This window comes from Phalacrocorax aristotelis, chromosome 5 (assembly GCF_949628215.1).
Source record: "Phalacrocorax aristotelis chromosome 5, bGulAri2.1, whole genome shotgun sequence".
NCBI lineage: Eukaryota > Metazoa > Chordata > Aves > Suliformes > Phalacrocoracidae > Phalacrocorax > Phalacrocorax aristotelis.
Genome location: NC_134280.1, coordinates 30,445,243 through 30,459,865, shown reverse-complemented (window position 1 = coordinate 30,459,865; position 14,623 = coordinate 30,445,243). Strand labels below are relative to the sequence as shown.

Sequence of the window (14,623 nt, the reverse complement as noted above, 5' to 3'; positions counted from 1 at the left end):
TGACTAAGTAGAAAGAAAGGAAGAAAAAATGAAGGAAAAAAGGAAAATAAGCAGAAGAAATCCTAGAAGTAGCTAGAAGGCTCACAACAGAAGTGGTCTTCATCAGTTATAATGATTTGTTCTCAACTATTGCTTTACTGGATTCTAAGCTCTTTTTATATTTGCAAGGGGGAAAAAAATAAAGGAACTCGGACTTGGCTGGGAGGAGAAATAAGGCCCTCCACCGGTGCATATCAGCAGTGTTCCTCTGAGATTAGCCAGCGGAGACTCTGAGCCTGTTGCTGAGCTCCCTGTTTTACAAGGGACGTTGTTATGCCTAGTTGGCTGTGGCTGTCACCTCAGTATTGCAACACACATAATTTGCCTCAAATGTCTTTACTCAACAAGTTCTTGCTTGTTTTGGTTGCCTTGCTTGTGTGGATGGTGTTCAGGCAGAAACATACAAGACTGAAACCTAGAGCTGACATAGAATTAGTAGAAGTGGAGCTGTACAGATCCCACCACTACCTGCAGATTGTGGGATGATGAATGAAGGGCACAGGCAAACAAGATTAAGTCAATAAAATTGATAGCTGGGAAAGAGTGAGCATCTCTGAGTCCATTAAATAATGAGGTTATTCTGTGAAGCTGTGCTGAATGATGCAAGTTTTATTCTGGTTTTGCTTTCTTCCTTTTATCTCTAGACATAAGACATACTAACAGTGTGTCCATATGCCACAGCCTCTTTTCCTCTGTTTTTATCATGGTTGAAGGCTCTTCAGGTCAAGAATTATTTTTTTGGGAAGTCTTCACACACTTCCATGTCTGCTGTAGGGTAGGCTAATCCAGGTCAACCCTGGAGCTCTCTCTGGGCTCCCTGCTCTCTTAGCTATACACCTAAACTTGCAGTTCAGGTGTTGCTAGCCCAGGTATTTTAGACAGATGGCAGTGACACAAGGTAAATGTTCTGCAGCGCATTCGCCTATACATGAGTGCTCATTGCAGTGCCCTTGCTGTGTAAGTAAACCTTCTGGATGGTAGTGAGAAACTACAGGGAAAATTTTCCCTCTTGTTACTCATCTCTCTCTGATACCATTTGCCTGTCAGCTCTAGAACAGCAGTATGTCAGTTTTACTCTAGCAAAACTCCAGTGCAGGATGCATTACTTAGCACCTTACAGGAAGGCCAAATTAGAGCTTGCTGTTGCAGCAGGAGGTTAAAGGTATACCTCCAGTGCCACAGACGTGTGGTCCTGGCTGAGCCTGCCGGTCTGTCAGCACGAAGTGAAACAAGCCCAAATTCAGTTATGCTGAACAATAGACTCCTGTCACTTCCTACAGTGAGGCCTTAGACATATCACTTCTGACACAGGAGTAGATTACTTTCAAAATATTTGTGTAGCAATCGGGAAACCTGTCTAAACACATCACAGGAATCCTGATTGATCTTATGCAATCACTATACCACCAAATACCTCATGTATGTGAGGCTGGGGCTATGTCATCTTTCAGACCAAGGACAACAGAAGGTCATTAAGTCATGTCCAGGCTGTCGAAGGAGACTGTTTTCTCCATTTTCTTTGCAATGTGTAGGCCATTTGGAGAGTGGAAAATCCCAAAGCAGGAGAACAAAGACACAATACGTGAAAGCAGTAGACTGACTGCAAAACGAAATTTTGAGCAGGAAAGGAACAGAAGGATTTGGTTTCATAGCACTCAGGGATCTGCATTAATGACAAGACCAACAGAAGATGAAAATTTGTTGCACGGGTGATTGGAAAGAGGGTGAGAGAGAAACTCATTCAAAGAGGATATCTGGGTATCCTGAGAGGACCCAGTGTTAAGACCAAACAACACCCCAAAGTGAGGAAAGGTGAGAAAATAAATGCAGAGAAGTATGCATGAGCCATTTGCTGTTTTATATAGATCCTGCATGTATGTAGTCATTGCAGTTGCTGAAATAAAGCATGCCTGTTGATGAAGCCCTTACAAACAGACCCCCTCTTTGCTTCAACTCTTGTGTATTTTTTAAGAAGTAACTGTGCATGCAGGGTCCTTGCAAGTTAACATCTTAAAAAGCATTTGGCTAAAGCTGCAGGGGATGGAGTTAAGGTGGACTTTGAGCTAACAGAGGTAACAAACAGAGCTGGAGCAACAAGACGTGTGCCAGACAGCCAGGATGGACACAGTACTGCTGTCTGTTCAAGCCAAGGGAAGGTTAAAAGCACAAGCCAGTGCTCTACCATGGTAAGCATCTAGCTGCGGAGCATGCCAGTGTGTATACAATAAGTTTTCCAGAGGACATGCAGGTCTTTCAGTTCATGTTGGTATTTTCCAGTCTAGGGGCACACCTGCATCTCCTTGTCAAATAGATCAGTAATATTAGACATCTTTCAAAATGGTAGTTTCCATTCACCTTTTGAGACTAGATTGCTTTTAAAAAACATAACGATTTAAAAAGAAGTTCCTATTGGATGCAGACACCACATTAAATATGACTTGTACCATTTTTATCCTTGTGTTTTTATAGCAGAACTTCCAGCAACAAACTGCAAGGGTTCAGAAGTGCCTGACTAAAACAGAGAGTATTTTCTTAATCTTAATTTCAAGTAAATTGGGGGATCTAAGCTATTTTGATTTAAAAACAGAAGTGTGCCTTTAATTCTCTGCATCTTGCTTTTAGTAATAGCAGGATTTGATTCCTGAGTTTGATGTGTAGTAATACTTGTCTTCCACAATATTACCATAACCTTGCCCAAGTAACCACTGAGGAGAGAGAGTTAGTGTACTGCATTTTAGCTGAAAGTTTGTATACTGGTTCTGGATGGTTGATGGATGATAAGAGTAGCTATTTTAACATAGGGATGCTCATGGGGAATTTCATAGCGTCATGAAACAATACCTGATCTGGACATGCATGCTAATAAATCTAGCACTTAGTGTAGGCTGAAGATGTTTAGGAATGGCTGCTCCCAGAACATAACCAGAAGGGTATTCTTACCTCACAAATGTGGAATGGTTCACAAACACTTTTTTAGCCAAACCCATAGAATTAGAAAAAAAATCATTAATCTGGTATAGTACCACAAGAATTAAATGAATACATAGTGTTCTGTTTTGTTTTAAATTAATGAATTTATTATTACCTTTTGACTTTCAAATCACTGAGTTTCCCAGAGCCTCACTTCCCTAAGTAACTTTTTTTTTGGCTGGAAAGTTGGGGTTCTTCTCTCCCAACATACTTTCAGGAGCTGCAATTTCCAAGGAAATACAAAATCAAAAGCCCAAATAAACCTATAACAATTAGCAACAGTGGAAAAAAATCCTACCTTTTCCCCCCTGCCTCGGATGCTGTTCTTTCTACCTTAAATTGATAAGTCTGTGTCAAATGAATTACAAGAGAAAACCTAGCAAGAGATGTTATTTACCCTGCACAGATATTTGGGATAACTGGCAATTCACTGATATCTCTCTGTACCTTTAAAATCAAGTAGTAACTCTGGAAAATTTGAGCTCCTGTCAATGAGATCAGAGCGCGCGCCGCTCCTGCCCACGTGCTATGCGCACTGCCGCAGCTGTTGGTGGTACATGCTGCAGGGACTTCGGAGGTCCTCTTGCCCCTTGTCTAGGGGGCAAAAAAAAAATGGGAACAGCAGTAATCAACATGTGGTTGCCTGTCAGCTGCTTTAGTTTGCAGCGTGGTGCAGTAGCTTAAAAGTAAATTTGTGGTGGTTTAAGTGGCAGTGCCAGGGTACGAACTTTCCTGGCTGAGGAAATGGACTCAGTACCTGCGGTGCTGTGCCAGCTGTGGGTGTAGCAGCTTCCTGCAGTGGGGTGGAGGATGTCTGAATATGGCTGCGTGCTAAGTTGGCGCATCTGCGTCTCCTGTCATGAGTCAGAGCTCAGTCATACAATTTTCAACCTGGTCAAACAAGACACTCCTGGCTGGCACATGAAATCGTGGTGCCAGCTTCCCCTCCCTGCCTCTCCCCGCCCCCACCCGCATCCTAGGTTTCAACAGGGTTTTTTGGTACAAAAGAGGCTCAGTTGTGCCCACCTGCCAGCTAACTTGATTTCTTTTGATTGCACTGTAAAAAGAAGAGTTCGCTTTGCTTATCACGTTTGTACTTTGGTTATAGTGTCAGGCCTGGGCAGATTAATTGGTTGTAGCTTTAGCAGAGCTGTCAGGGTATTTAACCCATTGGAGAAAAATTACCTAAGCTGATGATAAACAGGCTTTAAATGCAGAGCAATTACTTAGTGCTAACAAAGCACCATGACTACACACTTTGTCCAAATGCAAAAAGCAAAGTCTTATCAGTGGTCCTGTTTGCAGGAGGACACTAAAAGATAACCTTTGTTTGTGCAAATACTTACCTGATAAGATCATCCGGAAAGGGAATGGATGAAATTTCTGATTCTATCTTGCCTGAAGGTTATTCTTCAGATTACTAAGTATCAAACAAAAAAAGAATACTAATCACAAACTGAGAATGCTCAATTCTCTCTTTTAGTTGGACCGAAAGTCTCCAATGGTGGGTTTCTTTCCTGCTTGCATTGATTGCTTTTATTTCTGGCACATAACAATAAAGCAATTTAGAGACCTTTAACCAACAGGACTTTGGATTTCATTGTTCACAGGAACTGGCAAAACTAGAGGGCTGGTTAGCATTGAACTTGGTTTGTTCATTGCAGGCTTAACCCTGACTGGTAGCCAGGGTTTTATAGCACAGCAATCCTGTGACTCACAACTGTTCCATTTTGCATTGGTGGTGAAACTGGTCTGGGAGTTTCCAAACTGTGAAAGCTTAGGAGGTGCTTTTAGTGAGATGTGCAGTCAATACCATTTGCCTCTCAAGGGTCAGAGGTCACATTCTGAAGCAGCAGAGGTTTTGAGTTTTTATTGTGATGAGTCTTAACATCTTGTGTTTGACCTCTGTCTAGCTCACTCCGGTATTCTTCCGTGTGAAGATTTGACTGAAAGGACGCTGTTTATTGAATGCTTTTAATTGACCAGCTTTAAAAAAAAATCCGGTTCATTATAGCGCTTCAATCAAAAGATTTACAAAACTGACATCTTTTATTTTGCTTTCAAATAACTTAAGAGAGATTTCCTATTTGGTGTTTGTAAAGGATCTTTATATCAAGGGAAAAATAAAATGCAAGCATGTCGTGGTCTTTTTGGGCCAAGGCCTTACATTAACCCAAGCATGCTCAAAGCTCCCATCTCATGCAGACAGTAAATACGTATTCTCTAGTGAAATGTTTCTAAGTGTAGTTATCGTAGCCTGCTCTGTGGTCTGTGTCAGATTTTTAGACAGGAATGTGATTTTAGGTTTATTTGGATGCTGTGTAGTACTTTGTCTGAATGCTAATGCAATGGCATGGTGTTTGTGTGAGCTCCATCTCACCTGCTGTCCTCTATTGACTTTGGCCTCCTTTGGCCAATTTCAGTTGCAGTTGGCAGAGGGGTGGAGATGGCAAAGGTATTACGTTCCTACTAGTTATGTGAGAGGAAACATCTGGGTTGAGAAGCAAGAGGCTCTGAATTAGTCCTGTGTGCCCCCTACTGAAGAAGACTTTATATAAGCCATCACCTCGTTAGGCTCAGAGAACCTGTGCAGACAAGCAAGCCATTGGAAACTGTACATCATTCATTTTCTTGAGCACTTGGTCTGTGTGGATTTCCTGTCCCACCTGATTTGCTTGCATTTTATGATGAGTTTTTTTTTTTTAAAATACGTTTGAGTTTGATATTCCGGTGCCTCTTATGTTCTTGTTCCTCACCCACTAGAGGCTGACAAAACTGGCGATAAACAGACGCATTTCTGGGAGGTGGCTTCACTAGTTATGTTCGGCTAGCTGTTGAGTTTTGTTTTTTCTTTCCAAATGGGACTAACAGAAGTTTTCTGGAGATCTTAATTGCAGATGTGCAGCATAGCAAGATGTGTTTTTTAAACAGCTGCTCAGCTCATTGCAGGTGTTGTAAAGGGCACATCATTTATATTTAAAATGATCAGGGACTAAGCTGCCTACTTCTAGGCAATTTCAGTGGTTTCACACTCATGGAGCTGTGTGCTCTCCACCTTTGGTGACGTGGGCAGGTGTTGAGGGAGTGTTTTGTACCTCTGCGTATTGGGAACCATATTGCTTCATAAGAAGTTTTGTAAATGCTGTGGTACATGTGAGCTCTGGCTGTTCAGCTGTTTTTCTGTGGCCCACCACAACCAAATTATGATTTTTTGAGTCAACAGAAAGACTGCAAATCTGAAGCTGGACGAGCCTTACTGAGGGTTTTTTAATGCCTCAGTTTCCATAGCAATGGAAATGAGCACTCCTCTCACTTGAGTGCTGGGTATGTGCAGGTATGTGTATCTTGCATAAGACTGGGAGGGCCGTGCCTACTTCTTTTCCTGGAAATAAATTTGGACAGGAGGAGGTGTGTTGGATGCTGGCTCTGCAGAGCTGCTTCTGCAAGCTAACATATCTCAGGGAAGGGGACAGTTACAGGCAGAGGATGACTGTTACCAGGGCATGTGCTGGCTAAGACCCCCCGACAAAGGAAGTCCCTCGGTCATGAGTTTGCTTTTCATCTGCACAGTTTTTATTAGGAGGTAGAACTTGCAGGAAGTAAAATGCAGTCCTTGAAGGCAGGGGAATGTGATGTTAGTCATTGATATTAGTTGTTGACAGTTTCCGCCTTATGGGCTATTCAGGCTATTTCCTGAAAAAGGAAATCTTTCATTAGCTAATTATTTTCCTTAGCAGTGCTGTAAGGGCATCAGCAAATAATACAGTTCCTGGCAAAGCTACAGTACTGTTTAGTGCCTGCCTGTGTGATCAGGGGAGGAATGATGGGGAAATTTTAATGACAGAAACTCTATCAGAGCTGAAAAATACTAATGCCTTCAAAATGCTGTTCAGAGTTGACTCCCTAGCAATCAATTTTAATAAATCTTCTATGCACAAATGAGGAATCCCAATGTCATATGTTGTCTGATGTCTGGATTGTGACTGTTTTTTAGTGGTCTTTGACAATGTGCCAAATGTATTATGAAGGTGTGATGCAGCAGAGCCACGGAAACGCGTTTGCCTCTAATGGGAGCGATGGTATAGCCTCCAGAACTGAACAGGGGAAATGCAGTGTCCCAGTGAGACTGCAGCCGAGAATTAGGTGGATAGAGCAGACATCCTTGGTGAGTCAGAAGGAGCAAGGGCACAGTCCTGCTCCAGAAGAGTGCTGTAAGATTGGCAGTGCCCAGTTGTCAGTGCCTTTCTTGCAGTACTTTTCCCCTCCCACCCCGATAAAGCTCAGATTTTTTTCAAAAGCACAGGAGTATGAAACTTTGTACTGCTCACCTTAACAGCAGTGAAAAGTCACAGTCCCTCCAGGACAGCTTTGAATGCATCAGTTTAAGGTAGCAGTTTAAGACAGCTAATGGGGTAGAATGAACTGAGGTTCTTCCATTATTTCTCAGATTTGGTACTGTGTCAAAGATTGTAGTTGGTACTGTTATCCCTGCTGATCTGTGTTTTAACTAATTATGTTGTTGCAGCTTCTGAAATATCTTCTTTGAGTTCCTCTGTACTTTCTCATTAGTCTCATATCATGATCATGTAAGTTCATATCAGCCTTTCAGTATCTTTGGTTTTTTGAACATGTCTGGTGGTCTTTCTGTTCGCTGCCATTCAGCTCTACTATTACAAGACAGTCTTTGCCAGAGCTTTGTTGATGCATTTAATAATATCAAGAATTTCATTTCTGTATTCTTAAAACTACATGGTTGTAATACAGGAACTAAGTTCACAGTTTCTTCTCTAGGCAACCTGTAGTGTAAAATAGTTCCACCTCTTGAGATGTTTGGTTGCTTTTTGTGCAAGAGTGATGTGATTCTCCACTCTGCATGATACCTTGGCGTGGTGTTATATTTGTTCTGTGCGGATGGAAAATAAAGCTGGTTGGCTGGTTATTTCTCTCTGTGTGTGCACAAAGACAGACATTTTAATTAGATGCACTTTTTCTCTTCCTGACACCTCTATGGCAGAAACATAGGTTTCTCATAAACTTTTCTTGTTAATATCCACTTACCTTTACAAGGTCCATTTTTCTCTGTAATGTTACTTTAACCCAGTTTTTCATTTTACTGCAAGTCACTGTAATTAGGACATCTCTTCTCTGTTCAGGTTTCTGTAACTTAGCTTTACTGAACAGGTCTGTCAGTGGATGATCAATGATCTTGCCTGAAACCTTGGTTTATGTAAGGAAAATATGCCTTTCTCAAAGAAGCCATTATAAAGTCTATACCAATACATATATTTCTGTATGCAAAAGGGAATTGATATCAATCAACTTTATGTTGGAAGAACAGTATCTGCATGACATTTCCCCCAATATAGTTATTTCAGTTAAAAAAAAAACATAAATCACATCTGAAATTAACAGTTACAGCTTTCTAGCAGACTAGGAATATTGTACTGAGAACCATAAGAAACACTTTTAATGTGTAGTTTATTTGTTTTCATTACTGGGTTAATTGTTTAAAGAAACACCTCCTGTGGTCAGGATGAGCTTTCAATGGCTGTAAATGTCATGGTACGTGCTCGCCTGACAGATGGGGAATGACAGTGGCACAGCTTTCATTCTTATTGTGGAATTGTTGTGCCAATGAGGAATGCTGTAAAAGTAGCCAGCGCTCACAGGGTGACATAATTTCAGTTTCTGACAAGCTCACTCTTCAGGATCATTGTTCTGTAGTCTTTTGGGGGGGGAGAATAAACCTTTGAGTGTCCCAATCAAAAGGCATGATGCACATCCATTTTCCTCTCTTCTAGGATCTTCCCCAGAGAGTATCTTCTCCAGCAAATCCATCTTTATTCTCTTGCAGACCTTCAGCAGGTAAGTTTCTTCAACTAATTCTACCTGTTGCACACCAAGCCTGTTCTCATCTTCAGTGCTAGTTGTACATTCTCCCTTCTAGCTAATAGTAGCATAAATAGCTTCACTTCCAAGCCATCTCTGCGGTTCATAGTTTAATATAAAAACAGGTTAACGGGCATTGGTTAGTGATGAGAGAGAAAGCCTAGGGGGTCAGTGTTGAAATGGGGCTGGAAAGAGGCTGCGAAAGAAACTGTAGTCTGCAAAGGTAAATTTGCTGTGAGAAATTTTTCGTCTGATCAATGAAGGCTCATCTAAGGCTCAGCCTATAGGTGACAAATGGTATTTATTTCTTTGCTTGAAAGAATAGTTATTCAGAAATTTATGGGTTTGTACAGTCCCTAGTGCAACATTCTTATTTAAGAAGTCTGCTAGGCATTGCCACAAGGGGGGGAAAAAAACCCCAAACAAACCCACCACAAAAACCTCAGCAAGCCTGCTGCAGAGAGTTAAGCCATGCAGTGTTACTATGACAGATGTGATGTGCCAGCAAAACGTGTCTTTGCATTGATATTGATTGAACTAAAAAAGGACCTTGCAGTACATTTGCCTGAACAGCAGAGTTTTATTATGTACCAGATTAAACAAGAAGAATTTGGCAAAAAGAGCTGAAAAGGGAGGTTAGGGAATCTAAGGTGAATGTGCTGCAGTGCTCAGGTGCGTGATGGAGGAAGCAATGAGGTAAGATGCACTAGCTGACCTAGGCACATCTGTGTTTACGCTCAAATGCTATTGCTAGTGATATGTAAAACATATTATTTAAAGTTTCTTCCACTGATGCTTCCTTTGTCCTCTGGTGCCTTTTCTGCAGGGTAATGGGTAGCACAGTCAGGTCTGGATGTTCGGTTGCCACACTTAAGTTGACGTAGTTCTGATGCCCCTCAGAGCTGGAGACTACAGAACTGCAGGAAACATGGCTTTTGTTGGCTGGTGAGGTCACAGGGTAGAAATTATTCCATATATAAAATAAAAAGGCCAGTCATCTGAGGTCTAAAACTGTTTCCACATCTTTTCAGCATGTTCTGCTATCTCATCTTTAATAATCAAGCCATGGAAAAGCAAGCTACTTAACTCCAGAGCTGCAGTTTCCCTGGTGGGTCTGTCTATTAGCCCCCAGTGCTTTGTAAGCTGCTTAATCAGTTTCTAACATTGGTAGTAGATGTTTTAGAAGCAATCAGCAGCTTATCAAGCACCCTGTGGGAGTGAGGGAGGGCAGAAGTCACAATTAATCCATTGATTTAGCAGTTCCATTTTAGCATGTTTCTTTGTGTTTGTGTTTGCAAGACACCTCCCCTTCCCCTGAGGGCCCGGGTCCCAAACTTACCATATTTCAAGGCAATATAATTTGATTACAGTTTCTGCTGGCGTGGGTTAAATTGCGTTTACCTTTTAATCTAGCTATATCCTTGTTGTCAGCCTGGAGAGCATTTTCCACATTTCAGAGGCTCCAAGTTTGAAATTGGATTGCCTGCTTTTGTCAAAGTGGAACCAGAGTGGAAATGGGATGAGGGCCCCATCAAGAAAGTGAACTCAACAGCCAGAGAATCACTAATACCTTTACAGCCCTCCCCTAATACCTTTACCTCCTCCCCTGGTTTGCCCCTTACCACTGCTTTCTCCCAATTGCTCATCATTTTCTACTGGCCTGTAGTTTGGGTGTGTTTTAATCCTAAAAGTTTCCCATCCTTTTGATTCCTCTGCTGCCTGTTTCCTCATGTCCATAGGCTGCTTTTGCACTGTATCCTGCTGTCATGTAGATTGTGTGTGTTTGGGGAATTAACTAAAAGGTTTATTAAAGATTAATAGAAAGATAAGGCATGGTGAGCGAATTAGAAAAGCAGAGAGGGGTAATCTACAGATATAAGCAACCTCTACCCTCGTTAGTCCCCGCTCAATTCTGATTTGTTTCTGAGCTAAGTTCTCTTTAAAGATCCTATAAAACATGGGTTGTTTCCTACCAAGCAGCTGAGTTTCAAAAACATGGTATGAAGGTCTGTTCTTAGGCATAAGAAAGTTGAAATGCCTGTTTGCCAGTAGATGAAGCAGCATATAATCCTATTCTAAAATTAAATCCAATTTAAATTTCTTTCCAAGCTTAACAGAGCTCCATGCCTAGACCTTCTGGATGTGGCAGAGTACATACTCGAGCTATCTGATGGTCTGGGGAAGGTTGTAATGTGGATCCATTTGGACAGGGCTCTACTGGGGAAGACCTTAATTGAGGTTAAAAGCAGAGCGGAAAAAATTGAAATAAAAATGTCCTTAATGTTGGAAACTCACCAAATCGTGGTAAGGTAGTGCTTGCTAATACTTTACTCATTAACAAATGCTCATAGTGCAGATCTTTAGGCCTGACGTTTAACCAAAGAGGCAGCATGTATGTGCATGTTTATTTTAAATATAAACACAAACACCCCAATATACCCCAGCAAGGTTTCACTGCAGACCACTGCCCCAGGGACTACATCAAAGTTTATGGCAAGTCTATCTATGGGCATTCCCATGGGGTACATATTCTTAGAATCCTCCTGTCGTTGTTGTTGCAAGTGTTAGCAGATGAGAGAACTAATTAGGAGCATTCAGATTTAACAAGCAGAAACACAAAGTGTGACAGCTTGCCTATTCTGCCCCATTGGCTATGCTTTCCAGCCCTCCCTGGCATCATCTGCCCAGAGAGTAATCTGCCCTGCGTCACGTATAACACCACTGCACACCAGTTTATCCAGGACTATTCCAATCAATTAAAGCTTTAAAGAGGGAGATGTCCAGTTGCTAGGAAGTAAGCGCTCACTCCTGAGATTGCTGGGTTTAGCAGACATAGTACACTGGAAAACTGGATTATTCTAATGTGCAGTATAGTCCGTGATGGTGCAGTCCCAGTCCAGGGTAGCTTCACCCTAAACCTATTGGAGGTGTGAACTCTGTTCTCTGCTAACGTTACTAATGGATGTATCACTGGTTTTACAGCCATGCGGACACAGTTATACAAGTTGGAGTTAAAAACCATCCACTCATTTTGTGGGATTGTGGGGCTGGTTTTGGTGAGACTAACAGTTTTTACACTGTTACATGTTGATTTGGACAGAAGCTGACTCAGACAAGGCTCTTGCATTTCTTAAGAAAAGTAATTCTTGCTACTTGCACTAGATTCCATGCTAACAGGAGCTTTTAAAGTAAAAGACTTGAAGTGGCTAATCCAAGTGCTTAATCCACACAGAGAGTTAACTAATGTCTTGTCTGATTTTTCTTAAATAGCAAGATATACAAGTGTACAAAGTGATGGTCTTTACTGTAGAAACACTATCAACAATGGCAATTATTTCATCCTGGTTATACCACCCCCAAAAGATAGGGTAAAATAAAAAGGATCCATGTAATGGCAAAAATGGCTCGGTGTCAAGGATGGAAATTGTGAGCAAGATAGGAGATTTAAAAAGATGATGATTTGAAGGTTTGTGTACACAGGAGTACTCAGGAAAAAAAATGAAGTGACAAAATACGGGAATTTAAAATGATGAGTTGAATTACATTGAAGCACTGTGTAAATACTGTTATTCAAAATATAAGTGGCTTTCATTTGGTTTGTCTCCATTTACTTTGGAAGCAAAGTGAGCTAAATTGTATTAAGGCCATTTTCATTCTGAATGTGTATGTCTGTACAGGGATTTAATGTAGTATAATTTATCCATTTTAACGTTGTAGATAAGCTAATCCATTAAAATTTAATTAAAACGTCCATTTACTTCAGATCGACTTTCCTGACCATCTACCTGTAGATGAACCTACAAACTATGTGAAGAACGGGAGAGAAAGGGTGAACAGGGGAGCCCTATTCTCACAATAATATAGCATAGGTCATATAGTGAATAGCATAAAAATCCTTAATGGAAATGCTTCTTTGCAGAACACACAGTGAGCATGAGGAACTTAATGCCACAGTAATATTACTGAGGCCAGAAGTTCATCATCTTTGAGAGGATTACGTATCCATAATGAGAATGTCCACAGTTACACTACATAAGATAAAGAGATTATAAGGTTTCAGAATAGACGTATTATTTACTGAGGGGATTGGGAAGATGTCTTCCCTATTGACAGATGGGTCAATGATTTCATCGTCCTCTGACATATATAGTACTGATTACAGCGTCTGGTAGGGTTTCGGACTAGGTGAACAGTTGGTCTAACAGAAGCATTCCCAATAGAAAACCTTAATGTTTGTGTTCAAGATTTTGCACGTGTAAAGTTCCCTAACAAAAATGTGGGGATAAAAAAATTAACTTCAGTGAAACATGAGTTCCACCTAATTCGAGCCTAGTCTATTGCTAGATCAGGATTAGGAAGCCTTAGAAGAACAAAGAAATTTTTAGATCTCATTCATTTTTCCAGGCTTTCAACCCATGCTGTACTTTCATCACACCACCTTTTCCAATAGTAAGTTTGGGTCCTCCCTGTATTTTCCTAGACTGAGGTGGAGAAGGAGATTGGAGATGCTGTTTCTAGCATTTTTGCATGTGCAAAACTTTAGTTTGATTTAGATGAGTTGTTTCATGAGTCCCAACAATAGCAAACGTTGCAAGGAGATGTGGGCTTTTTTTTTGCTCTTGCTGTTTTTGTCAGAAGTAGTACTTCTTTTCTGATCACTCAGTCCTCATACCGTTACTGAGAAATGTTCAGCTTAGATTTGTAACATACAGCCTGATGACTTCCAGGCCCATCAGTGGTGGTGTCCTTGCCCAGCGGTTCCTTTTTATTCACACATAAAAAGGATGGGTTGTGGCATTTAATCCACATGCCTGTGCTGGTAAAAGCCAGTAGTGTGCATGTGGCTACATTGATGGACAAAACTGGGTTTTGGCTAACCTGCTTTGGGCTTGCTCTAGTTTTAAAACTCTTACTGGGATTAGGTGCATGACAAACACCCCCCACCCCTGGCTCTTAACAGATGTAGCCATACCTGTTAAAGTGTTAATAGCAAAAGACTTTCTCATTGATATAACTTAGTTTGTACTATTTGTTTCACTCAATGATTCGATATAAGCTGTATCAGCTTAAACTTCTATTACCTAAGAGGTTTACCCATGTAGCTGTACGAGCAGATCCTTTTAAGTCTAGGCCAAGCCCTTTTTTCGCTTGAGGGGCAGGTGGTGGCAAATGAGGAGAATTAGGTTTTTAGCAGGCTTGGCAATGCTGAGATGGCTGAAGAATTGCTTGTTGCAGTTCTCTGTAGGAGTTTGCTGTGCTTAACAAGGGCAGCAAAACGCCAGGTGCATCTGTGCCATAGCTGCCACAGCTCAGAGTTCAGCACCGTAGTGAAAACATTGATTTACATCCCCAGCCTCCCAAGCAAGAATTGACACAGCCTGTGTGACAGAGATGCAAGTCCTGCAGTGCGCTACTATCAGTATTCAGCTGGCGACAGGTTGGAAGACATTGCTCAGAGTAGAGCTGTTTTAAAACAGTGGTGGGTTTTAACTGGTGTCTGACATACAGCCCCTGCTCTTAAATATTTGGTAGGAGGTAGACAGAAACAGGTGGTTGTGTGGGGAGGTAAGAGGTGTACACATCGTTAATTTGTACAGTGGTCCAGTTCTCATCCTAAGGCACGTGAGATCTGTACTCTCTTCCCAGCTCTCCTGCAGGCTTTCTCTAACACACAGGAGAAGTAAATTTTAATGGAGTTAAGGTAAAGTGGGTCCCACTTTACTCT

General features: G+C 41.3%; 1 protein-coding gene across 1 annotated transcript in view; it reads left to right on the top strand.

Moving 5' to 3' along the window:
- PLEKHM3 (pleckstrin homology domain containing M3) overlaps positions 1–14,623 on the top strand; it is an 86,822-nt gene that overhangs the window by 46,987 nt on the left and 25,212 nt on the right. The window contains exon 7 of the mRNA XM_075093751.1: positions 8,811–8,874. Within this exon, the coding sequence (XP_074949852.1) occupies positions 8,811–8,874 (64 nt within the window). The remainder of the gene's footprint in view (positions 1–8,810; positions 8,875–14,623) is intronic.